Source organism: Hesperophylax consimilis, chromosome 23, assembly GCF_061612785.1.
Source record: "Hesperophylax consimilis isolate HC1 chromosome 23, BYU_Hcon_1.0, whole genome shotgun sequence".
NCBI lineage: Eukaryota > Metazoa > Arthropoda > Insecta > Trichoptera > Limnephilidae > Hesperophylax > Hesperophylax consimilis.
The window spans coordinates 12,310,722-12,337,575 of record NC_142858.1 but is presented as its reverse complement, the minus strand read 5'-3'; the positions used below and the strand labels follow the sequence as shown (position 1 = coordinate 12,337,575).

The window sequence follows — 26,854 nt, the reverse complement described above, 5'->3', positions numbered from 1 at the left end:
AAAGAGTCATCTTCATGTTGCAATGGCCGCATCTGCAGCACTTAGTATTATAGAATCACCGACCTCTCCATAACATTATTCACGTGGAATTATTTTTTTTTTTATGGTGAATACCTCACTAGAGTCCCAACTGCTCCCGTCTGGAGCCAGTGAGACTATGGCATCCCCAATTGGGGGATGTTGTGAGGCTGAAGGTAAGTGGGGAATGGAAAGAGGAAGGTGGGGAAGTACATGGCTATTCAGATCTAGTCACTAAACACGGCTAAAGCCATTTGGAGCAACGTTTCAATTCTGAATGGTGGTCTTACACCAGGGCGATACTGGTAGTATCTTCCACTCTGGAACGTGCCGCAAATATACTATATATTATTTTTAATTAATTAATTGTGAAATAACACAAACTAATCAAATAAAATTTATTTGCGCACGCCGGGTTCGAACCCGCGACCTTCGGAATGGCAGTCCAATGCTTTACCACTGGACTATGCCGGCCGTCGAATGTCACAGACGGTATCCATTGGATATCAGATGTACTACCATTTGCTACCGCCTAGCGAATAAGGAAATGAGTCTATTAAAAAAAATATATTATTAATGTCCACATTCAATATTAAATACCAGTATTTTGTAAAGTATCTTTTCATAGTTAAATTAATTCTCCAATTTTGAATTTTTTTATGCCCGCCAATACGACCATAATCCGAGCAGTAAAAGGTAGTAGGGCGCGTGAGGTCACCTGTGCTCTGCACGTCTACCGTGGGTAGTTCTGTTACTAATGTTAACCGTCTAAATAAATAAAAGGCATTTTTTTATCATAATCATAATTTCACACTAAATTTAATTTTTAAAGTTAGAATTTGTGATTCGCGCCAAAACATTCTTGGATGTTGGGGTTCACACGGTATTATCCTTATACCTACGTATCTCACAGGCAAAAACAATGCTGCAATTTGAGGTGTACTCGCCAACGGGGTTAAACCATCGCTCTTACGTAAATTTGAAATGAGTTTTTACTTATTCGCAGAACGATTTATTAATTCTGAAAAGAAAAAATATAGAATTATATACGTAGATTCAGAATTGGTTTTTCTTGGTCTACATGAAAATGTTTTTCAAAAGTCAAATTATTTTTTACACAACTTCCCTGTAGAGTATTGCATAATGTAGGAAGAACATTATGGCAATCCCGCTATTATTGAGAGTGGTATTTAGAGCCAAAAGATGGCATGAAATAGCTTTAAATAGCCCTGTCAATGTTTTACAAGGGCCACATTTCAAGATGTCGCGTACCTACATGTATTACTTAAACGACTTCTTAGTGGAAGCATAATGCTTGCCGAACCTACGACTGATGAGAACATTCCGAGTATTGTTTCATTAAATATTCAAACCCTGTCAATGTTTCACAAGGGCCACATTTCAAGATGTCACGTACCTACATGTATTAGTTGGAAGATTTCTAAGGGCGGTGGAAGCGTAATGCTAGCCGAACCTACGACTGATGAGAATGTTCCGAGTATTGTTTCATTAAATATTTATACCCTGTCAATATCTCACAAGGGCCGCGGCCGTCCCGCAATACATTTCCTCTAACGTAAATGCATATTATTCACAGGGTACGTGGGAAAACAAGAATTAGTTTTTCCAGATACAAATTACATTTAGACCACCATCGTAGCAGCAGCATGCACCGTAACTGCGTAATTGCATCAAACGAGAACCTTAACAGAGGTCGTGGATTTGAAACCAAACTTGGGCAAATAAAAGTAAATTATTATTTCGATATTTCCAGAGCTGTAGATTCTCTTTGGAATGTCCCGATGATCCACTTTCCACTACCTTCAACCTTACAACATTCCACTAATTGAGTATGTAATAGTTCCACTGTCTCCAGTTGGGAATCTTGAAAATGCTAACAATGAATAATGTCTACTATACATACGTAAAAGCACCTAAAAAGGGTATTAATAAATAAATTAAAATCAAATGATCACGAGCAATATACGTAAAAGCAAGGTCTTTGGCCTCTGAGAGGAAGCCTGCGGTAAAATCAGAAATGAATGTTTTGATATCAAATATCTTTTGGCGCGCCTAGGGGGGTTAAACTGACTCTTGAGTCGCAAGCTTGGCAAGACGGGACGACGCTTCATTCGGCCAGCATCGTGACTCGTTGGCTCTTTCCGCCCGGCCGCCAAAACTCTGTGCGGTTTATTTGCTACCATTCTCAATAATTTACAACGTATTTCTAAGTGTATATTTTAATAATTAATTATTGAAAGCAATATTAAGTACTCTCAAACGAAAGAAAGAAATATATTCATTCTAGACTTGTATAAAAGTCAATAGATGTCGCACATTAAAATAAAAATGGATATATTTATCCAATACACTATCTAGATTGCATTTAGTTCTGGTAGAATGTTGCAATCATTTATTTAACATAAGTTAATATATTCTAATTAGCTCAGTGGTTCAAGGAAGAGGTTCTGGGTTCAATTCCTGGATGCGACTGAATCTTTTTATATATTTGAATCTTTAATTTGAGAGTCATTAATATTGTTTACATGATTATATATTACAATTTGAGCTTTTACTCATTAAGTCATTCCACAACAAAAATAAAATAATCTTTTTATTATTAAAACTTCTTCTTTACTTTTATTTTAACTTACTTCAATAAAAAATAATTTTACATCTGACAGGCGTCCCGTAACGGCTATATTTACAATTTGTAGTGGGTAAACGGTAACTGTAAACAACACAACAACAGTCTTTGTCAGCTTACCTCCGAATCGTCGGCATCTTCCCTCTTAACCCAAATTCGTTCGGCTTCCTCTGGAATCTCGGCGGCCAGTATTGTGATGTCGGGCAGCTTGGAGCGCATCTCCACCAGCGAGGTGTCGAAGAAGTTGCGGTCTACGTGCAGGCGGGCTGTCGGGGGCGACAGGGGCACATTGGACACATTGGCAGGCGTCACGACGAACTTGCCCTTGATGGTCGAGATCGGGGCGGGCTCGATCTCCTCATCCTCCTCAAGGCATTCCGACAGCCGCCGCGGACTGAACACCAGCGAAGACCGCTTCTCCTCTTGCGTCCCGTTCTCCATTTCATTATCGAGGCGATTCATTTATCTATATTATTTCACCTATTGCTATTACTTTATTTGTTTTATTTTCGGGTATTCACAGGGCAAATGTCACATGGTGTATCGAATATTGAGACTGAAAGATTTTTATTTGTGTGACTGACTTATCTATCTTATTTCACCTATTGCTATTAATTAATTTGTTTTATTTTCGGGTATTCACAGGGCAAATGTCACATGGTGTATCGAATTTTGAGACTGAAAGATTTTTATTTGTGTGACTGACTTGTTAATAATATTTTCAAATATAAAAGTAGTAGTAAGTATTAAATTTATTCTATAGCTAAAAGCTGAGTTATAGACGTAAAACAAATAAGCGTGGCGTTCAAAACATTCTAAACCAACAATGTGTTATCCAATTCTTATCGATGTAACAGTAATTAGAATGTCGGTAAGCAGGTTCGTGGTGGTAATAATTTTAAGCGATAAAACTGAAATCTGTTACCAAGAACAAGACGATGCTCTGTTCTCACTGGGAATGAAGAAGCTCAAGGCGTCTTTTTCTTGTATTGGTATAATAATTGTAATATAATTGAATTCTTTGTACAGAGCCGTTTTCACGAAAAATCACCCCACGAGCGCTTATAAGGCGAGCTTCAACAATTCAGGACGGGTTGATTCACAGAATTTTAACAATTCATCAAAATTCAAAAGTTCTGGTTCTGTGAAAGTTCTATTCAAATTCTGTTATTATTTATGTAACCGGCTCAAGATTAAATAATAACAGAACTTGAATAAAACTTTCACAGTACTTGAATTTTAACTTTGAAATTTGATGAAAGGTTTAAAAATTCTGTGAAATATTCGTCCTAATTTATCAGCAATTTTATAGGTTCACATCAAATGCATCGTTTTAAAATCTATGCAAAATAATAATTTATTTGTTAAGAAAGACAAAAATATTTCACGAGATGAAGATTAGAAGTGTCCTTGAACACTAGTTATTGTAGGTATTATAATCTGGTTTCGTATTTTTTCTAGTTTTACTGATTTATTTTTAACTTCTCGTTTGAACTAGCGGCAGTACCGACTGTTTACTTTGAGAAGGGGTGGGGAACCTTTTGCGTCGGGAACCATTTGGATGTTTGTAGTATCACCCGCAGGCCGCATATAGATGTTCAGGCAAATCGAATTTTAACTCCACTCGGAACACAATAACGGTTCCCTTCGGAATGCGTCAGCAGATGAATCCGCAATTGGAATTTTATTGCTGCATTCGGAACACAAAGTGGTTTTAACTTAAGAGAGAATATATTTGCGATTCCCCAGATTTAATTAAGACTACATCCTGAACATGACAATGGTTTACCTCTATATTTTGCTCCGTAGTCTACAACCAGAATTTTATAACTGCCCTTGGAACCCGAGAATGGATTCTTTCGAAATGTGGCAGCAGATGCATCCGCAATTGGAATTTTATTACTGCATTCGGAACACAAAGTGGTTTTAAGTTAAGGGAAAATCTGTGTGCGAGTCCCCAGATTTAATTAAGACTACATCCAGAACAAGACATTGGTTTACTTCTGTATTTTGCAGCACTTAGTTTACATCTAGAAATGTATAACTGCACTTGGAAAGCAATAATAGATTCCTTCGAAATGTTTCTACAGATGAATCCGCAACTGAACACAATTCTGGTTTAACCTAAGAATTAATCTACACACAATTTTAAATTATAATTTTCTAACTTTCCTAACTTAGGGGCTATTTCATACACTCAATAAGCTGTTCTATAGCGCTAGTCATAGAATATCGCATATTTTATTTTGATTAGAAGTACGTTATTCTATGAGTACCTCTAATTAAAAACTTAAAAAATAGTGTGTGTAATAGCCCATTAGTGAACTCATATCCCGTTTCAATATTTTGATAACCTACAACAATGTACATATATAGAAAGAAAGTGTACATATCCATCTGCTATCAGCAAATGAATAAAAAAATGTAAATCACCCAAATTACATGATTTTGAATAAATGCATAAAGTACCTACGAACATCGATAAGATGAAATTTTCGTGTACTTTTATTCAGTTGGATAAATGAATAAAAATTATTATAATTTAACATAATGGCAAAATAAATTAAGTACCTAGATACCTTTTTCGTAGTGAGACTATTTAAATTTCTCTATGATTGGTATCTTTATTCTATGTTATGTGTTGTGTAGGTACGTCACAAAAAATAATAATGGTCTCTGCGCGCGAGTGAGTATGATAATAATCAAGTTTTAACATCAATCATTTTTATGCACAGTTCTACTCTATTATTTACGAGCATTAATATTATTAATTTGACAGACGAGATTATACATAGACTTAAAGCAAGCGTATGCTATGTATGGACGAACGGTCGGCCTAAATTATTGGTAGAAACTTTTATCTACAAAAATTTACTGACAAAATAAGATCTTTACGGGAAATCGATTGTGATCGGGGAATGGACGTGTTATCCGGCCACCGAGAGATTGCTCGCGGTGAAATCAGGTACTAAATATTTTTAAATAGAAAAAAAAGTTTCTGTATTAACAGCAGGTCACTTCTATCCTGTGGCGTAATTTAGGTTATTCGTTTGTCACCCATCAAAAAGTCGGAATAGAATATTATTTAATACTAAAATTTATATGAATCATCTTCTTATCAAAGGTTAGGCGATATCGATAAGATAAGAACAAATTTCTATCTCTAAGATAGAGGGGTACCTAACAACATGTTAAATATAATCACGAATTTTAAAGAAAAAAAAACTCAAGTTTTTTTTTATAATATTGCATAATACCTTGTATTATTTTTAGCAAAGAATTACATCGAAAAAAATGGAAAAGTGACGTGTAAGTATTTTTAAAACAGAAAATAATTTTTAGCTGATGTTGGAAAAAGGACACCTTTCCACCATAAAATTATAATTCTAAGAACCACATTTTAGGTTTTTTAAGTAAGTAAGCATAGTCATAATAGAAACCAATGCATAATTTAAAATTTTTGCCGATAATTGATTGATAGCGTTTATCGTAGAGATATATGGTTTTTTTAATCGCGTATTATGTTTTAATTGATTATTAGTGGTTTGTATTTAAAATTATATTGACCTTGATTATTTTACAGATTTTGTGAGATATTATGTACCTGACTCTACACGAAATAATATTTATCAAGCTTGAAATGCCTACCGAAATAAATACATACTGCCATAAATTCTGTGTAAACGGAAGCGACAATTTCGTACAATCAGTCGGCGTGCCCCATTACAAAACTATAGATATTATTTTTATTTATTTTGTTACTAAAAAATAATACTTAAAAGGAGATTGGCGCAAATACTTAATTCATTAGTGTTTCACTTATAATAATCAAGTAATTACATTATACAAAAGTTATTATTTTTCTTCCGATTTATATCAGCGTTGGTGAAACTCATAGCTGAAATACACACAGTGCAATATGCGTAACTCCTGGTATGGAAGGGTACAATGAAGCGGAACATAAAATATTCGTTTAACTTTTTTATAAATGTTAAAGTATTGCTTAACGCAAGGATTAAGACAAAATTAAAAGGTGAAAATTTTGAATTTATACTTTATACCTACATCATGTACAAACTTTTGCAATTGAAACTGATAAATAAATAAAATATATATATATTTTGAAAACAAAAGCTATCATAATAATTTATATCTTTCTTGAATCTCTAATAGTTATCTCATGCTCGGCTAACTATTTTGATGTGGCGATGTACTGAACAAAATACAATGCATATATCGAGCTGGTACTCAAATATCTGCCTGCACCGGTTGGAGCTTCGAAGTGACTATTTTTTGTGTCTACAAGAAATAGAAATTGAAATAATAACATAAAATTTTTGTATAAAAATCACTAATATATATTTAAAGAAAGAGAGTGAATCCCAGATGGAGTGATTAGCGTATTAGCGGCAACATAGCGAAGGCCAATTCAGGTACATATTATTATGACTGTATTTATGAAAATTTTCACAAATATTTGCTAGGTACTATTATTATTATCTAATTTATTCGTTTACTAATTTATTAAGTATCTAACCATCACGCCACGCGCCGTTTCTCAGGCCCCCTGCAAAGTCACCAAACGTAACGAACCCTGGGGTGACTTACGGCAGAGGTATTGGTTATCCAATAAATGGTTTCCAAATTGAAATGGCTATAGCTCTGTTTGGTGATCAGATCTGCATAGCCAGGTACTTCCTCACCTTACTCGTCACCATCTCCTTCCCCTCCCCAATATCTTCAGCCAAATATGTATAATTTGGATTACGACGATGTTCATTCAGCAAGTGGGGCTAGTTGTGTATCAGTTACCAGAATTTCGAAAATTTTACGCGAAGTTAAGACATTAAAAAAAAGTAGGAGAAAAATTCTACAAACACACGCGCGAATGTTGGCAAATGTTTTTGTAGGTGTTAGTTTTAGTACGGTAAAATTATATGTTTTTATCCCATTCTCTAATGCTGCGAATAAACCAGACAAAAATTCCGCGAGCAGAGCCGCGAATCATGGGAAAGGAGCGAAGCAACCGCTTACGGCGGTAAGGCTTGAGCTTTATATGTACATAAAACAATTTAATTAAATTAATATATTTTAACAATTCATTATTCTCGTTATTCGAAGGCATAATGTGTTAAAAGTGTTTTATTCAACAGTATTGAAAATAACGCCATCTATGGATGCGAATTATCTAACTATATTTTAAGTATTCCCGCAAAGGGGAATTACAAATCAAATATTATTAGCATACAGAGCGGATGAAAGAAGAAACAAGTATTAGGAAAATATATATAGTGAAAGTTAACGATAGAAGAAGTCGGGGAAGTTCGAGGAAGACACGGTACAGTCTTCGAATCAAATACGTGAGTCAGGTCATGTCAAGAGTCAGAATAACAGAAGAGAATGTATTAGACTATATTTTATATATATATATAAATATATGTATTTTTTAATGTGTGAGTACCTCACCAGAATCCCAACAGTTCCCAACCTTTTGGAATCAGTGAGACTATGGCATATATATGGTTGTGAAGCTAAAGGTAGTGGGAAGAATAGAGGGTATCTGGCTGTTCAGATCTGGTCACCAAGCACGACCAAAACAATTTCAAGAAAAGTTTCGATTCTGAATAGTGGTCTTTCACCATGGCGATACTGAGAGTATCTACTACTCTAAAACGTGCCACAGATATACTATACATTATTTTTATTTAAATTGGAAAATTTCTCAAGTGTATGGAAGATTGGAGTTGAATTCAGAGAGAAGATATTGAATGGAGGGGAGGCAATTTTAGATAAGGCTTGATAGAAGAGAGTATATTTGTTTAAAGAGGGACAGCCAAAAAATGTGTGATTTAAAGTTCCCACTTCTAGACCACAGAATGTATAATCTGAGGAGTCAAGCACATGAATTTTAAAAAGGTGAGAAGGAACAGAACAATGCCCTATCCTCATTCGAATGAAGGAGGAAAATATATTTTTTGGAGAAATAAGGGAATTGTTGAAATCTCGGTTTTGATGGGATAGTCCTTTGTATTGAGGCATAGCAGGCTCCCTGAGCTTCTATTTCTTAATCTTATTCAATACACTAACTGAATAGCAAAATAGTTTTAGTGAAAGCTGTGTAGAGGATGTATTGTGCACAGAAAACTGGACCAATACTAGAGTTAACTTAGGGGTACATTTTTTATCCTAAACTTATCTGAATTATAGTTAAAATAATCAATCTAAATCGGATTACAAACATTAAAATAAGTTTGCTGCGTTTGTATTTTTATGCTTAAAATTTGCATTCCGTTCCTATCCAAAAAATATTATAATAATGAAACAGCCTGAAAATTTCAACATATAAAATATTGTAATATGTTAAAATCAAATGTTTATCAAATGCAGATAGATTATATTATTTTTTTACAATATATTATATAATAAAATTCAAAAACATCAAACGCTGTCAGAAAATGTAAAATGGAAAAAGAGGAAGTATAAATACCTTCATATTAACCAAATAAGAAAAAAGCATTTAAGAATTTAATTTAATAGCCACCAATTAGTAACTTCCAAGTAAATGAATTCTGCTGTGACATTTCACATGCGTCAGTTAGCATTATGACAGTGAAGGCTTCGTTAATTTCCTTTTATCACCTTAAGCCACTATCCCTGAAAGCTTTCTGGGCACTGATAAAGTTGGAAGAAAGTAATTATTTTTAAACCTAAACTGTAAAAATAATTACGATGTATGTAATAATAATGTATTGATGAGAAAAGGGTTCACTAAGGGGATTTAGATTACGGGAAGAGTCTATTAAAGCTTTTGAAAACAAACGTAACCTTGATTTTTAATGAAAAGATATAAAATATCTTAATTAACGTTAATTAAAAAATTAAAGAAATTTATTTAAGATAATTAAAATATAATATAAATACCATTTTAGTAGGTAACATTTATTTTGGAAAATACATTATATAGATACAATGTAATATGTATAGTGAAATTGTAATATATAATATTACAAAACTATACTGAGATATTTATATAATTCAGAGAGGAATGGAAGCGAGATATAGAGATCCATTAATAGACAGTCTTAGATAATATGAGATATATCAGCGGTATAGAACCCAAACTCACAAACTCTAATGAAATTATAACATATAATATTAGGAGACTGTACTGAGATATTTATATAAATCAGAGAGCATTGGAAGCAAGATATAGAGATGCATTAATAGACAGTCGTAGATAATATGAGATATATCAGCGGTATAGAACCCAAACTCACAAACTCTAATGAAATTATAACGTATAATATTAGGAGACTGTACTGAGATATTTATATAAATCAGAGAGCATTGGAAGCAAGATATAGAGATGCATTAATAGACAGTCGTAGATAATATGAGATATATCAGCGGTATAGAATCAAAACTCACAAACTCTAATGAAAATGTAATATATAATATTACGAGACTGTACTGAGATATTTATATAAATCAGAGAGCATTGGAAGCAAGATATAGAGATCCATTAATACACAGTTGTTGATAATATGATATATATATCAGCAGTATAGAATCCAAACTCACAAACTCTAATGAAATTTTAACATATAATATTTGGAGACTGTACTGAGATATTTATATAAATCAGAGAGCATTGGAAGCAAGATATAGAGATCCATTAATACACAGTTGTTGATAATATGATATATATATCAGCAGTATAGAATCCAAACTCACAAACTCTAATGAAATTTTAACATATAATATTAGGAGACTGTACTGAGATATTTATATAAATCAGAGAGCATTGGAGGCAAGATATAGAGATTCATTAATACACAGTTGTTGATAATATGAGATATATCAGGGGTATAGAATCAAAACTCACAAACTCTAATGAAATTAAACATATAATATTACGAGACTGTACTGCGATATTTATATAAATCAGAGAGCATTGGAAGCAAGATATAGAGATCCATTAATACACAGTTATTGATAATATGAGATATATGAGGGGTGTAGAATCAAAACATACAAACTCCATCATAGACCAAAAATGAGACATAATAATGACGAAAACACAACGCCAGCTTGTCGGGTCATATTCTGAAAATTTGATAAGGAAACAGGGTTATTTCCTCAAGAAGGTTCTCATTAAAAAGGTCTTACTTTACAGTATGACAAAGAAAAAACAAATTTTGTTTTTTTCAACGGTAGACGTGCCTTCAAAGTTGGGCATAATAGGGCATTCAGGTAAGCTGTTTTTTAATAAAATTATTATTGTTAACATAAAACATGTACAAATATTTTAATAACTTTTAATAATTTATTATATATATTAGACTGAGTTTGTGAGCAATAAAATATAGGAAAATCGAAAAATAAATTAATTTCAACCGTTTGAAGGTGTATCGTCGATATTTCAACGATTTTCACTTCTTTAGTGCGCATTGAGAGTTCGGCAAATCGAAAAATCTGACAACGGGAACTGGTAACTGGTAAAATATTTTAAATAGTTCCTCATTCTCATGAGAAACTATTATAAGAAAAGGTCTTATCCTAGTACAGCATCCACATTATGCATTATTTTGTGGTTTTTTGTAGTGAGTCCAATTAGAATGAAAAAAATAAAATTTAGCATAGATAGAACTTATTTTACCAATTACTGAACATGAAAGCGACAGTGTGATGCTCCCACTTAATTAGGACATAAAAATATTGAGAACTGTCAAATTAATACTCTTACGGTTAGTTCGAACAAGTTAGCCTGTTAGATGCACTTCCAAAATAAATCAATAAATGCAAGTATTTTGAAAGTCAGCCAAATCTCAATGAAGAGAGATTCTATTTTATTTTTTAGTACAGATCTATTGAATATAAATCTAGTTTTGGAATTTCAAATGGAAATCTACCACAAATAAAAAGTGATCCTAACTGATTAAACTCCAGTATCCTTTCCATAGTCAGAGAATGTATTCCAAATCCTAACAACTTAGTGCCCGTTTGTATACCTGTCGCACCAGGACGGTGCTTCTGGCTGGAGTGTTACATAAGCATAAATACAAAAAGATCCTGATTGAAAAAATTAAATTATATTAAAGGATTTTGGTTGATGTTTCATTGCGTTCCTCACAAAATATTAGTGGGTAGGGACCGTTACTTGCCTGCTTGGTCGCCCATTTTAAAAACGCCTATTCATTCAGTCATAGAGTGAAAATCATTAGAAAAACGTGTTCAATTGTGCTTGTTTCATGGCAGGAAGTGAAGCACTTACAAGCACCGAAACCAAAATACTTATTTGAGTAGGTTTTTACAACAGTGCCAATTTCTGATACAGCTTTTGAAGTCTATATTTGTTTTCTTGAATACAGTTGTGTGTGAGACTATTATTAGAACTGGCCTCCATTTACTTCATTACTGAAAATTGCTGTGCATATAATAAACACAGAATCCCATCACTATTTTCATCGCTGACTTGTATTTGGCTGATGCTAAGAAAATTTGCATATTTCTAATGCTTAGATTTGCTGAAATGAGTTGCAACAAAATATTTGCTAGGAAAGTTGCCTCGTTATTCACAACTTTATTTTGTTTGTGTACAGCTATCAGTGACACGCATTATAAATGAGTATGTAGACCTATATCTAATTGAATTGTCGTCATTCACTAAAAATGTTCAGAGCAAAAAGACAACGGTATAATAAACTGAGCGGTGGGTAACTAAGAGAATAGATGATGTAAGTCAGTAGAAAAATAATCAATGAAATAATGTCGACATTAATATATCTGTACCCGCAATAAAATAGTTTGTATTTTAAGAATGCAATACCTTTGACTATACGGAAATTATAGTCACTTCTAAAACAAAAAATATCTTCAGTGACAGTTCATAGAACAGTAGTTATTGTGACCGAAATCAGTTAGAAGGAAAATCTTGAAGGTAACAAGCCAGTCACGAAAGTGTTTAATTTGTTTAGTTTTATAATAATACTAGAACATTTTATTCACTAACACTTTAATACACATGTATTTTGTTGACTTTTATGACACTTTTGTATAGGTTTCCTTTATAAATAAACCACTTAGAAACTCGGAACCAACACTCATACGTAAGAATTAAGTCACAAGATTCTAATTACGTGAACTTGAAAGTGTGTTAACACCAAACATTTGCCTCATTCGGGAAAATAAATCGTTTACATAAATAAAAACTTTTGACTTTTCTATTGCATATTGCAATAGGTAGACCCGGTGACTGTCACTTGATTAATTTTAAAATGCGTTTTGTTCCTAACCAGATAAAATTATTTTGGAAAGGGGGTACCTACATACCAAGCCGTCACGTGGTTTGTTCTAAATTATTTGTTGATCAATAATTTGTTTACGATTTTTTTTAAGAATTATAATGAAACTAATAAATCATCAATTTCATGTTGTGTTTTTCAATCATTTTAATTTCTTATCATCAATTTTTATTTGAAAAGTCGTTTCTTTATGTATTATTTATCTGAACTTATTCAACAATACGAGGTAAAATAATTATCATTCACGCCAATTGCGTAAGTACGGAATATCATTGGATCGAAGATAATCAAGATTTTTTTTGTCGTAAACCAAAAATCCACATTATTGTTCTTTATTTGTGCCTCTACTAAAATTTAACGATTTGAATATTTGGTAAGGTTTACGCCATCTCTCGGATATTGCTATAAATAATTTAACAGGACATTCAAAGCGGCTTTCATGGCCGGGGCATAAAGCAATAAAGCATATTGAAGCGGTGCACATTGACGGATTATGATGATTTTGCGCGGCGTTTAACCATTTTGTGATTCATTGTTGTTTTTAAGTGGTAAAATTAAATGATACTTTTTGTTGTTGTTGTTTGAAATGTTGTTAATGCTTTGAAATATTAAAAATATTAATGGATTGCATATTATTGATTATAATACTTCAAACGCAGATAATAAATAGATGAATTGTATTTAAAAAATGAAATTGAACAAAAATACATAATGTTATTTGTAGTTGCAACGTTATTTTATAAAAAATGTATTTGCGAAAACTCACTAAGCAATTAACATTAACTAACAATAATTGAAAGTTAAACTACATTAAAGATAAAAAACAAGAAAAAAGTTTTTAAAAAATTGTTTACTTTTAACTAAGACAAAAAGTTGTTCTTAATACAATTTTAAGGTGCTTACTTTTAAGAATTTTTTGCATGATTGAATAAATAATAAGGACCCACATAGACACATAGTCTTTAAAAAACGTCTTAAAATTTTACCCTAAAATTTTATGACGTTTTACATTAAATTTTACATTTTACCATTAAATTGCACGTGTAAAATAAACAGATTCTTAAAACCGAGTGATTACTGTATTCACAATAAGAACCCTGGCTAAGGCTATTGACTTGAGAATTCATTCTTTTAAAACCTACGCTGCGAACATGCGAAAGGTAATCGTTTGAGAATCCCTTTGACCCGCTTCTTTCAAATTACACAAAAAAATCAATGGTCTGAATTAATTACTTTCATACAATATGTATTCTACCCAAACACCAATACAAACGTTTTTTTAACGCCACCTTATAGAATAGAGGGTCAGGAAACGTCCGTTGGTGACAAATTCGCATTATGAATAGGAATCGAAAATGCGTTTGTTTTATGTGTTTCGAGTATAGAGAAAAAACTGAATACGTCATACCAAATAAATCATTGAATTAGTTTATTCTATTTATCAAGAAGCATAGTTTAAATCAAAGATAATAGAATATAAGGTTTAAATACTGTTTTAATACGAAACATTTTTTTTCAAATAACTGTTTTTTAATGCATAAAATTGATTTCAAAGTACGTAGGTAGATTTTAAATATTCTATTACATCTTTATTTTGATATATGTAAAAATATAAGTAGTGGATCCCCCGCAATGCTTTGTATTGCCAATGTCTTTTTCGGACTCTTCCGAGTTCTTCCACCATTCACTACTGTATAGCACAATATTACTGTTAAAAAACTACATTACATCGACTCCAATTCGACTCCGTATCTCATTACGGTGCAGAGATATTGCGTTAAGTATTCCTCGGGCATCCCCGACACTTTCTGTCATTTAAACATCTCTAAACACTCCTGGCACTAATAACAACAAACTTTGGAATTTTCTGAGTTATCGGTCGACTACTTTTCAAGTAGGCTGAAATATTTTTATTAATTTTATTTTTATTTTTTATTATGACTAGAAGCGAGTTAGAATTCAACTCAACCATTTGGAATGCATTTTATAATAAAAGACGTTGTCCTGTCACAGACCGCCTTCTTTGTAGGGAATTACAATTTGTGGTGTTATGTATTTTTTATGAGAAATCTATAAAAAAAAATGTTGAAAACAAAATATTACTTTTTAGGTCTCGATAACAGCGCCACCTATTGGGATTAAAACTATCCTATATTTCAAGCAGGAACCAACCATAGGCATTAAAAAAAATTCATTCAAATCGGTCGGGCGGTTTCGGAGATTAGCGTCTACGAACACAGTGACACTTTTTTTAAATATATATACATACGATTATAAATAGGATAGTCTAGGTTGAAATGTGTTCTATTACAAAATATATTTTTTATTCCTTGAACCACGATGAAAAACATTTGGCGATAGATTCATGAATGATTGAAAATTGATCTTTTAAGTAAGAAAAATAAATTTTAATAATTAAAATAAAATAACTTTGTTTGAATACCACTTTATTGTATATATTTATAACCAACCGGTTCCAGTTCAGCCCGAACCTTCATCGGGGTTAATAAAAATATATTTCTTTAATTTTAACTAAGTGAGAGAGAACATGCATTGATTTAAAAATATTCATGTCAAACATTTTTTGAGGTGGTTTTATGGCCACAGGGCACTTTGAAAATGTAGGAAACCATAAAATATTGAAATATCCCTTGTGCCCTATGACGAAAAGCAAAAAAAACAATACCTACTGCCAAAAATTTTTGTCCTTGACATTCATATCGGCCTCGCCGAAATCTTGGAATACGGTATCATTGTCAAAAACAAGAACACAGGTAAGAAAAAAAAATGATTCCATAACCAAATAGAACATTGACACAATAAAACAATTCAAAAAAATCAAAATGGCTACCGCAAAACCGTTACTTCCTCTAAAAACAAAAACGAAAAGTGATTTTAGCCATTGAAAATAATGACGGAAAAGACTCATCTAACTTAGTCTAACCTAACCTAGTAATCCTAGTTTTTTTCATCACTTTTTATGACTTTATATTACTTTTAAAAAGTGTTATGTTTTGTCAATGTTAGGTTTGTTCCGCGGTTACCAAAAAACACGGCTTGATGATTTTAGGATAATCGAATTAATCACATGACATATGTATATTTTTTTTCATTCTAGTAAATCAACAGATTATTTTTTTACTAACCAATCAACTAAATAACAATCACGCCGTTTTCCTATAGAGGTAGGCAGAGAGGATATATCAGGGTCTGAATCCACAGTCTACCACAGTCTACTATCATCTTTCGTCTGCCAGTTCTACACCTCACTGATATACATCAGGGCCTCACTCATCTTTCTATCTCAGTTCACTTTCATCCTTTCTCCGCTATTTCCATACCTCAGTGCCATGCATCTGGGCTTGAATGCTCTGTCTATCTCGGTCTACTTTCATCTCTAACACTCGTTCACAGTTGATGTTGGCTTCATGAGAACGGGCCGCTTCTTCGACTTGTTATTATGTGGAACGAGTTACCTGCACCGGTTTTTCCTCCTTCATATAATCCGGGCCTTTTCAAGACCCACATTAACAAATCCCTCCCTACATCCCCTATTATAACCCTGCTCACAACGCTGCCCAACCGGTGGCGACATAGCTACCCTGCTTTCACACTGTACAGTCAGGGCCGCTCTTGTGAGGTATCACATAATAAATAAAATAAATATACCTTTACTCTACCAGTTTCGAGCTTCTGCACTGTCTACTTCAATCTATTTTCATCCTTCGTCTGCTAGTTTCACTGCCATACATCACTGCCTCACTCCATTGTCTACCTCAGCCTACTTTCATCTTGCCTCTGCCAGTTCCATACCTCACTGCCGTACATCAGGGCCTCACTCCACTGTTTTCCTCAGTCTACTTGCGTCCTTCCTCTGATAGTTCCATGCCTCACTACCACACATTATTTTTTTATGATCAGTATACCTATTTCGATTATTGAAACAAGAATCTGTGGAGTCTAAAGCACAACTTAATAAAATTATGAAGAAAGTTAAGCTATGTTATAATGCAAATGTGCGAGAGAAATATTCCGGATAAAGCCACAAATATGTTTGTAAACTCGCTGTATCACGACTTGACCATTGCAATACATGCAAGTCTCCCTAAAATATACACTGACAGACTCCAAACAGTTTTCAATGCTGCAGTAAGGCTGATAACAACACTTGTCCTGGGAGAATCCAATTCAAACTATGCTGGATGGTATGTAAAGCTATACGTGGCGTGGCGCCACCTTACTTGCCGGTAATGTGTATTTCAAACTATGTTAATAATAGGCAAGCAACCCTAGCATTTTCAACAGCCATATATGTAGACACTCTGTAGACAATGTATATACGCAATCCCTATACAAATTTTGTAGACTGGAATTTTGCAGTAGCGAGCCCAACGGTTCCATGCTAACTAAGACAGTGACTATTCAACACACATTTAAAAGTGATATAAAAATAAATTTTTAACCTAACCGAACCTAACATAACCTAACCTACTTAACACAGTTAATAAAGTTTTTGTTTCATCACTTTCCATGATTTTATATAACTTTTTAAAGATGTGATGAATTATCATTTTGATGATTTATCCGGTCACCATTGTTTTCACCTCCCACTTTTTAATTATCAAATTGGTCATCTCTTTTAAGTCTAGTATATACTCTTTTGTAATATGTAATTTTCTGTCTCCTTCTGTCTTCCTATCTATATATAAGCGCTTATTCTTAATAATATTTGGATGATTTCTGTAGCGTCGTTTTTATGCAACATCACCTCAAGGGCGCTTAGTATTTAGTTTTCATTAATATCCTGATGAAGCTTGATCTAAGCGAAACCGGTTGATGTGGAAAATAATAAAGGTTGTAGGTTGACTTTGGACTACGAAAGTGTATAAAGATTGAGGAAGGCATTATCAATGTTATTCTTCATAAAATTTAGGAAAGGCCGTGTCGGAAGAAAGTCATAAGAAATTACCCTAGATATTATTACTATAGTTATACAGATAAATAAATATTTTATGATTTTTCTCTCTGCTGGTTTACCAGACTTATTTTTAAAAATCATGAAAAATGTCCGAAGTCACCTTATTCATCTGTAGCTTTTTAAAAGTATTATTAGCACAGCATGTTTTGCTGTATAGTAGAGGCTACTTGGATATATATGCATGCAGTAGCCTGATCTTGCGCCCCTGGGATTTATTCATTTACCTGATAAATGAATAAATCCCAGTGGCGTAAGTTAAGCTACCTGCCTAGATATTCAAGCAGCCTCAATTATAATAAATAAAGTGCGGGTGTAATATTGCGAAAACCGCAAAGTTTATTCGAGGGTAGCTTTATCTAACTAGTTTATGATCCTGCCACAGAGAGCCCTGTTGTAAACTGTCACGATAATGGGAGAGGTTGTGTAGAATCTCTCCTCTCTCAAGTATGCCTGTCTTCATCTCGCAAATTCATCTTGAGAAATGATACTTTCAAATATTCCTATCAAATGCTAATAATATTTTTCAATTGTTCAATAAGAATAAAGATTTCTAAAAGAGTCGGGCCATGTCGACTGTCAAAATAACAGATTGGTATGTATGAGACGATTTATTAATGTGAATGAAACAAGTAGTGTGTTTCAAGGCAGAGTTGTTTGGTCTCTCTTAACTGCCTACCTCTGTAGGGAAAAGGGGGTTAGTTAGTTAGTTACGCAAAGTATAAATATGGTAGAAATCAACTGGAAGAAAAACTAATACTAGGTTTAAAAGAGCTGCACTTGTTCAAACACCCCCGAATTCCACATTAAAGTATTTAGATTTTATCCAGTTAGCTTAGGAAGTCTCAAAATGGAACTCATTGCAGCAATTCAAATTGATTTTTTTTTTTTTGATTTATTCAAAGTGAACCCGATGTGGGCTACCCGATCTCGATCCATCCGGCTGCAAGCCGAGCGTCCTACTCACCTTTTAATCTACCTCCTAGAACTACTTCAATGGTTCTACAAAGTGCGGGACAATCTATTGCTACACGTGTAGCACACTAATAGGGGTCTTATATCATAATATTTCAACTTATTAAGCCAAAGTTCGAAAGGGAATATTATACGTATTAGTGCCTTATCCCGGGGGATCCTTTATACTTTAAATAATACTATTGTAATGATAAAATGTAACAAAGGAACAAGCACATCTAATTATATTACTGTGGTAAATCACATAGGTATGGTGTGTGTATTACATACACTTAGCAATCTCACCCCGTCACCGAAGTTAACCCAATGATAAGTCGTAGGCAGTCCTTTTCACTTTGCGTTTGAACTACTGACTAGAAGGATGAAGCCAAATTAATAAAGTTTAAAAAAAAAATTAGACTAGCCGTCGTATACCCGGTTTTCCTCAGGATTACGGATTGTTTGGGGTAATGTTTCGAGGTTGAGAATTTTAGTAAACTGGGTGCAATTTATAAGGTGGAAATATTTTTTTGTTGTGAATTAAAAATACATATTTTACAAATACCGTATCACAACAAAGCGGAGGTGATCGCGGCGTAAGTGGACGGAGGGAAAAAGTCTATTGTGGATCTTGGTGAGATAAACGTCATTAATTTTATCAATATTTTGTCAATTGTTACAGTGATGAAACAGTTTACAGATATTATATATTTTAAGGCATATTATTTATATTTTAACCTGTGATGTGTTTCCTTGTAATGTCTTGAATGTGGTATGTATATTTAATAATTACCGGGTGACGTATGTAGTGTATAGGTGTTTGTGTATGCAAGTGTATAAGTGATATTAGAGTTTAGACAAATATTATTGACGGTAAGAAGAACACCGTCATCCCATCATTTACAGATTTCCACCCCCTGACTTTTGGAAATGGTAAGTTTAACAACATTTTCTTTTTCGTATTTAAAATTTATTTTTAATTGATCACAAACCGAAATAAAAATAAATATAAAACACAAACACGGGAGAGATGCGAACATTGAAAGCACACGGATGGGCTTCAGAATTATTATTTGGTTCAGAACAATAAACACATGTTTTTATTTTAAAATACATATAAACTAACTGACCACTGCGTATTTTCCTCGCTGGGGTAGACAGAGAGGATAGACCGCAATACAACTCCTACAGCCTTTTCCGTTTGTGTGTGTTTCCACATGTAGGTATGCTTAAACAACATTGGTATTGGTGTGGCAAATACTTTTTAATGTGAAAGAGTGGGTTTAAAAAATCGTAAAATCAGTTTATGGAACATTAAGGGGAGGTAGGTTTGCGTACTCAGGGGTGTTATGTAGGATGGAGTTGCCAGGAACCTACTTGCAACATAACGAACTTAAATATCTGTCAAGCTAATCTTAAAAATCAACCGAAATACCCACCCTTTATCCTTACAACGGCAACCACCGCATAATTTTTTTTTTTATAGTGAATACCTCACAAGAGTCCCAACTGCTCCCGTCTGGAGCCAGTGAGACTATGGCATCCCCAATTGGGGGATGTTGTGAGGCTGAAGGTAAGTGGGGAAGGGAAAGAGGAAGGTGGGGAAGTACCTGGCTATTCAGATCTAGTCACTAAACACGGCTAAAGCCATTTGGAGCAACGTTTCAATTCTGAATGGTGGTCTTACACCAGGGCGATACTGGTAGTATCTTCCACTCTGGAACGTGCCGCAAATATACTATATATTATTTTAATTAATTAATTGTGAAATAACACAAATTAATTAAATAAAATTTATTTGCGCACGCCGGGTTCGAACCCGCGACCTTCGGAATGGCAGTCCAATGCGTTACCACTGGACTATGCCGGCCGTCTAATTATTACTCTCCAAATGAGATTTGTCTTACGAGCAATTATTCGCAGTTATTTATTTAGATTTTTTAATAAATGTTTCGTATTTTTAGATTTGCGCCTTATTTTTCAAATTCAAAAAAGTGTCACAGCGGCTTTTCAGTTAGTTACCCAAATATTCAAATAATCTCATAACTTTTAAATGCACCAATTGCATGGACACATTACAATGATGTCTATGTGTGTCAAACCATATACATATATTTTTCAAATTTCTTTATTAATCTTAAAGAAACAAATGAACTTATCAAATTTATAAACTTTTGTTTTTATCGTAAAATGATAAACGTGATTACACATTTTTTATGAGCAAATATGCTCGTGTTAAAAAGGCAGAATTTTTTTTTTAAAGAAATATTTCGGAAAGAGCTATCGCTTTTTTGTTGCTCTCTTGAACAAAAAAAGAAAATGTAATGGATAGTAGGCATGAAAGTTATAGATACGAAAGAGAAAATTTAAAATAAGAAGAGAAAAAGATGGTTTCTAATATTATTATTGAGAAATATTAAATTAATTTTACAAACTTCTTGTGAAATTACTATTGAAATATTTTGCTTTTTGTATAATTTTTTTTCAATCTCATATTAACCGGTAATTTTTTAAAACATTTTACTCAAGATTATTAACACTTTTGTCTATTGCTGTTAGACAAAGGTGTTAAGTTTTCATTGTTGAAAAAATCTTTGTGAATTTACAATAGGGTAATAATATTTTTTATAAAAAATAATTTGTAGTAAAGGGACATTAAATTTTTGAAATAATTTAATTATGGGGCAATCTTGTGGCATGTTTAAATTTATTTTTATTAACATTATTTGGATGATTTCTAATAGCAAGACAGATTTTTGGAAAGCACCACCCCATAATATAAAAAAACTAACTTAAAAGATTCCGGAAAATTATACTAAGAACCAATATTAACAATATATTTATTACTTTGCAAAGTTTCAGGTTTCACAATATTTATGAAAATATGATTGTTTTGACACCGACCAAGCCTTTGTAAGAGGTCTGGTATTGACATGTTTCATGTTGCGTAAGTACTTGAAATTAGAAATGCTGTCTAGGTTAATTTTCATGTAGGCTTTTATGCTATTGCACAGACAAACTTATTTTTCTGTTTTTATATTTAATTTTTTTTTATAAAAGCTAAGCTTTTACATATCAAAATAATATATTATGTATCTAATTTCAAATAAATAAAAACACAGGAATTGCAGAATGGCGTGTTTCGTGATTCAAAAGTCAGACACACTGGTCATAAATTTCAAATACAGAACTGTGTTTGATCATCATTATGAAATTTTCATTGTGATGAAATGTAATGGCAATATACGATTTCAGGCAGTGTAAGAGAGACAGAGCGCGTTAAAAATGGGCTAGAACCTAAAAGTAATATGTCAGTGGCGACGTCGGCTTCCATTCAAATCTACATGGAAGGCATTTTTAGTATGTATTGTCTATTCAGTGGTATTAGCCCTTATGTAATGCACTCGAAAAATGTTTTACATTATCTTCATTGCGTTTCGCGCTCGTACCACGATAATTCAGGTGCTGATATTTCAGGAAAAGCAGATTTTAAGTTTTTTTCTGGTCCAAAAAAATTAAGATAATTTTTATCAATTTAAAAATATTTTTTTTTATTTCAAATAAATTTTAAATTTATTTTTAAATAAAAATAGTATTCATTAGATTAGTGTTTTAAGGCCCCATAGTAAGTGTTCAAAGATGGTTTGAAAGGGAGATATGTAAATACGTATGTTAGAGGGAGCGCGCTAATATAAAAAACGACAATAATTAAGTCAAAATGGTGAAAATATTCAATAAAAACTCGACTTGTTTGAAATAGACCAAAACTCTCTCGACAAGTGCTTTAGTTGTATTTAAAGATATATTAAATTATTACATATTAAATAACAGAACGAAACGTGTAATTAATAATTTTCGGAGTTTATTTTGCGATTTTTTTCTATCATGGGAATTTTATATAATTCACGTTTCGGCAAATGTAGATATTATCTTCAAAAATTACTTATTTTTTTGGAACTTAAAAACTTAAAGAGTTAACTATAAACTTGTTATAAATCGGTAGAAATTGGGTATCCGGGGCTTAAGCTAAGCAAACATATTAATTAAGTTTTCGGCATTACAAATGTTTACATATTATCTTCAAAAATAACTTTTTTTGGAACTTAAAAACTTAAAGAGTTAACTAGAAACTTATTATAAATCGGTTGAAATTGGGTATCCGGGGCTTAAGCTAAGCAAAAATATTAATTAAGTTTTCGGCATTACAAATGTTTACATATTATCTTCAAAAATAACTTTTTTTGGAACTTAAAAACTTAAAGAGTTAACTAGAAACTTATTATAAATCGGTTGAAATTGGGTATCCGGGGCTTAAGCTAAGCAAAAATATTAATTAAGTTTTCGGCATTACAAATGTTTACATATTATCTTCAAAAATAACTTTTTTTGGAACTTAAAAACTTAAAGAGTTAACTAGAAACTTATTATAAATCGGTTGAAATTGGGTATGCAGGATTGCAGGGGCTAAAAATGTACATAATAATATTTGTTTTATTGCCAGCTATATAGCAAGCAATGGAACATACAAAAGAAGTAAAAAAAATATATATTCTAGTACGAGAAATAAAATAAAATTTAAAAATTGTATCCTGGATCCCAGATAGCTACTATGTTATAACTACCTACAGTGAATAGCAAAAATGAGCAATATAATAAAAGAAATCTAAAATAAATTAATTACAGTTAATATATTAGTTACTCTATTTTTTAATATTTACATTTTATACGGAATAAATAAATACATGAATAGAATTGAATTTATTCCCAAGCCTATGTAGCCTTTGGACTGGGGAATAAATGAAATAGCTTTTTCTCGATCAATTAGCAAAGAGCAACTCTGGAGGTCTCGTGTTACGATTTGAACACGGGATGTTGTCAGCTTTGTTAAGTCAGGTGTATCCATTGATCCATTAACTAATTTTTATACAAGTACCAAGTCGCTTATGGCTCTTTAGCAAGATAAGTCGTTTAAATAATCAAGCAATTTCTTTTAATTAACATAAATAATACCGGTTTGGATGGTTTGAAATTGATGAACCTTGAAACTTTATGTTAAATTCTCTCAATTTTTTATTTATTGTGCTTTGTGGTATGGGGACCAAGTTGTGGAATTGTACCTATTCTAAATCACTTAGGACAGGTTGTTTCACGGAATTTGAAAAATTCATCAAATTTCAATGTCCATTTTCAAGTTCCGTGAAGGATCTATTCATGTTCTATTATTATATCACTATTGACCAGTTGCTTCAGAAAACTGAAATAATAACAGAACTTGAAAATCAAGTTCAAAATTTTATGAACTATTCAAATTCTGTGAAACAACCCATCCTTATTGAGGCAGTGAAAAGAATCTTACAAGAGTAGCGCAATCTTTCACCGTTCATCAAATAAATCCCAAACATTTTGTAGCCTTATTTTTTGTTACAATATATTTGATCTTTTGCTGCAAACGGGTTTTATTGCGCAAAATCAGCTACAAACCCTACACCATTTAAAATGGTGTATGTTTGTTGAGTGAAATCAGCTACAAAGCCTGTACCGTTTCGGCCACGGTGACGACAGTAGTAATATAGCAGCTTATGTTTGTGCAACAAAGTCTGTACCATCAAATCAACCCCCAGAGGGTAATGTACCATGAAAGTCCACGTAACCGTGCGGGGAAACGGCCTGATGGTATCACAGTCCGTTACCATGATTGAAATAGTGAATGGACCTAAAAAGTTCTGGACATAGCATTAGTACGATTTTCTATTAGCATTGAAACCAAATCTATGGTGAGTGTAAATTGCCTGCTAGCCATCTTGTAATACTACTGTTTTAACTGATTTGTATGCAAAGTGAATAATGAACTGTTATTATTTTATTTTTGTTTTGTAAACGCAGTTATAACGTATATATAGAATTTGATGAGACAGGGAATGGAATACGTCATTATAAATTAAGTACGTTTGGGCATTTTTTGATCATGTAGGCTTGTAGCTCGACAAAACGTGGCGACTGAAACAGTATATGTTGTATACACTCGCTCTCCGGCTAGCCCAAAGCGGGCTGCGTTCGAAGAGTTCAAGAAGTAACATAATACACTTAGCCAGTATTCAGACTCAGGAAGAAAATAATATTATATACTTGTACTTGCGCGGACGTCGTGTGGACGAAGCCATCAATGTGTGGGACAAATATTAGTTTTTCATCGAATCAGATACCAATATCTTTGATATGAGTAATGTTTTTAGAGGAATATTGTTGATACTTCAATGAGATATAATAGGATTTTTTTCAAATGACGTAAAATCACATTTTCTATCAATATTTCAAAAAATTCATTGTAATTATACCACTTTTGTAAGAGTTCAAGACTAGATTGAACAATATTACTATGAGGTAATTGCTTTGATTACTGTAATCTCCTGATATCGGCAAACAAGAGTATTTTTGCTTCTTAAAATATTATTACAATACATTGATAAATATGACAAATAATACAGGTCCCAAGGGAGTGTCCTGTGGAAAACCACCGGAAGCCTCTAAATATTTTTAAATAAAATTATGGTCTTTGAATGATATAACTTCCCAGATTAGTGACGCTAGTTAGAATGATTCAAATATTTTGTAACATAGGTATTTGTCGATTATATGCAGTAGGTCTATAATTTAAGATATCCGTTTCTGTCACCCTTATTAATACATAGATATTGACTGTAAGAAACTATTTTCCTAATTATCAGGAAAAATTAAGGTTTACAGTGAATGTTAATTCTCAGTGATGGAATTGATAAAATGTATGTACACACTTTTAATGGAAAGAGTGGAAGTACACTCGTTATTTGTTTCAAAGTTATTTTGTTTCAAAAAAAAAATATTATTAATATCGGTTTCATACCCGTACACCCGAACGATAAAATCAATCGAATCCTTTCATTTTTGTGTCATCTTGAGTGTTATCAGCCTGTTTTTAAAATGCATTGTAGAAGTAAATCCAGCTTCCTTGCATATTTTCGACTACCATAATACGGACATGTGTCTAGTGTGGTAGTCGAAAAGCATGTAAAAAACCTGTATCCAAATATATTTTTATGAATAAAGAAAAAAAAAAAGTTCAGAGTTTCAGAGAATCTGAAAATAGTTTGCAGATTCACAATGGCCAACTGTTCTAATTTATTAATGCAGTTCATACAGAAATATTTGTCATTTTTTTATTTTGATCTAATGAAGTAATTTAATACAATCGCTAATATCGTTGTTAATGTAATAACCTCTCTGTATTATATATTTTATAAGAAATTTTCTTTTGAAAAAGAACTTCGTTTAGTTGTTTACTAAACAATTTGGAATTGTTATGAACATCTGGAAACATTATGGAAACATACAAATCGACCGCTTTATACATTATATCGTAAAATTTTGCAAGTAATAAGTAAATATTACCTACCACTTTATGCTATTTTTTTAATATTTACTAGTTATAATAATTTTATATGTATTTTGAATTATTATTTTAACGGTTTAATATAGACAAGTTCTGCTGTGTAATAATTGTTACGCGTGACATCTATGTCGCCTTCTTAAGGCATGACCAAACAGAATTGAGTCATGCGGCGTAATAATAACTACACCACAAGACTTGTTTAAAATAAACCGTTAAAAAGAGAATAGGTATTATTATTATTAAATATTTTTAAAAAACTTGAAAAAGGAGTTCGACAAATTAAATCATTTTTAATAACAATAAATTAATTTGCTTTACAACAAACCGTTCTTGTTCATTTCTCTACTAATGTTATCAATTTCTACCGATTTATAACATACTTCACTTTAACTCAAGTTTTAAGTTCCAAAATTTAAAAAAAAAAAATTTTAAGTAAATATCCATACATCTGTTATGGCGAAACCTTAATTATATGAAATTGCCTCGATAGAAAAAAATCGCAAAGTAGGCTCTGAAAATTATTAAAACCA

At 32.4% G+C, this 26,854-nt stretch overlaps 1 protein-coding gene across 6 annotated transcripts in view; it reads right to left on the bottom strand.

The window, feature by feature from the left end:
• LOC149412336 (5'-AMP-activated protein kinase subunit gamma-1-like) overlaps positions 1–26,854 on the bottom strand; it is a 334,414-nt gene that overhangs the window by 266,073 nt on the left and 41,487 nt on the right. Inside the window, exons 1-2 of one of the 6 annotated variants that reach the window (XM_089645900.1) lie at positions 12,805–12,918; positions 2,786–3,343 (exon numbers count right to left, since the gene is read on the bottom strand). The exons of 1 other annotated variant lie outside the window; for it this stretch is intronic. In XM_089645900.1, the coding sequence (XP_089502026.1) occupies positions 2,786–3,127 (342 nt within the window). In that variant the 5' untranslated portion in view covers positions 3,128–3,343; positions 12,805–12,918. Of the gene's footprint in view, positions 1–2,785; positions 3,344–12,494; positions 12,919–26,854 lie in introns of those variants that run through there. 4 more of the 6 variants (XM_089645898.1, XM_089645899.1, XM_089645901.1 and 1 more) reach the window with 4 other exon arrangements.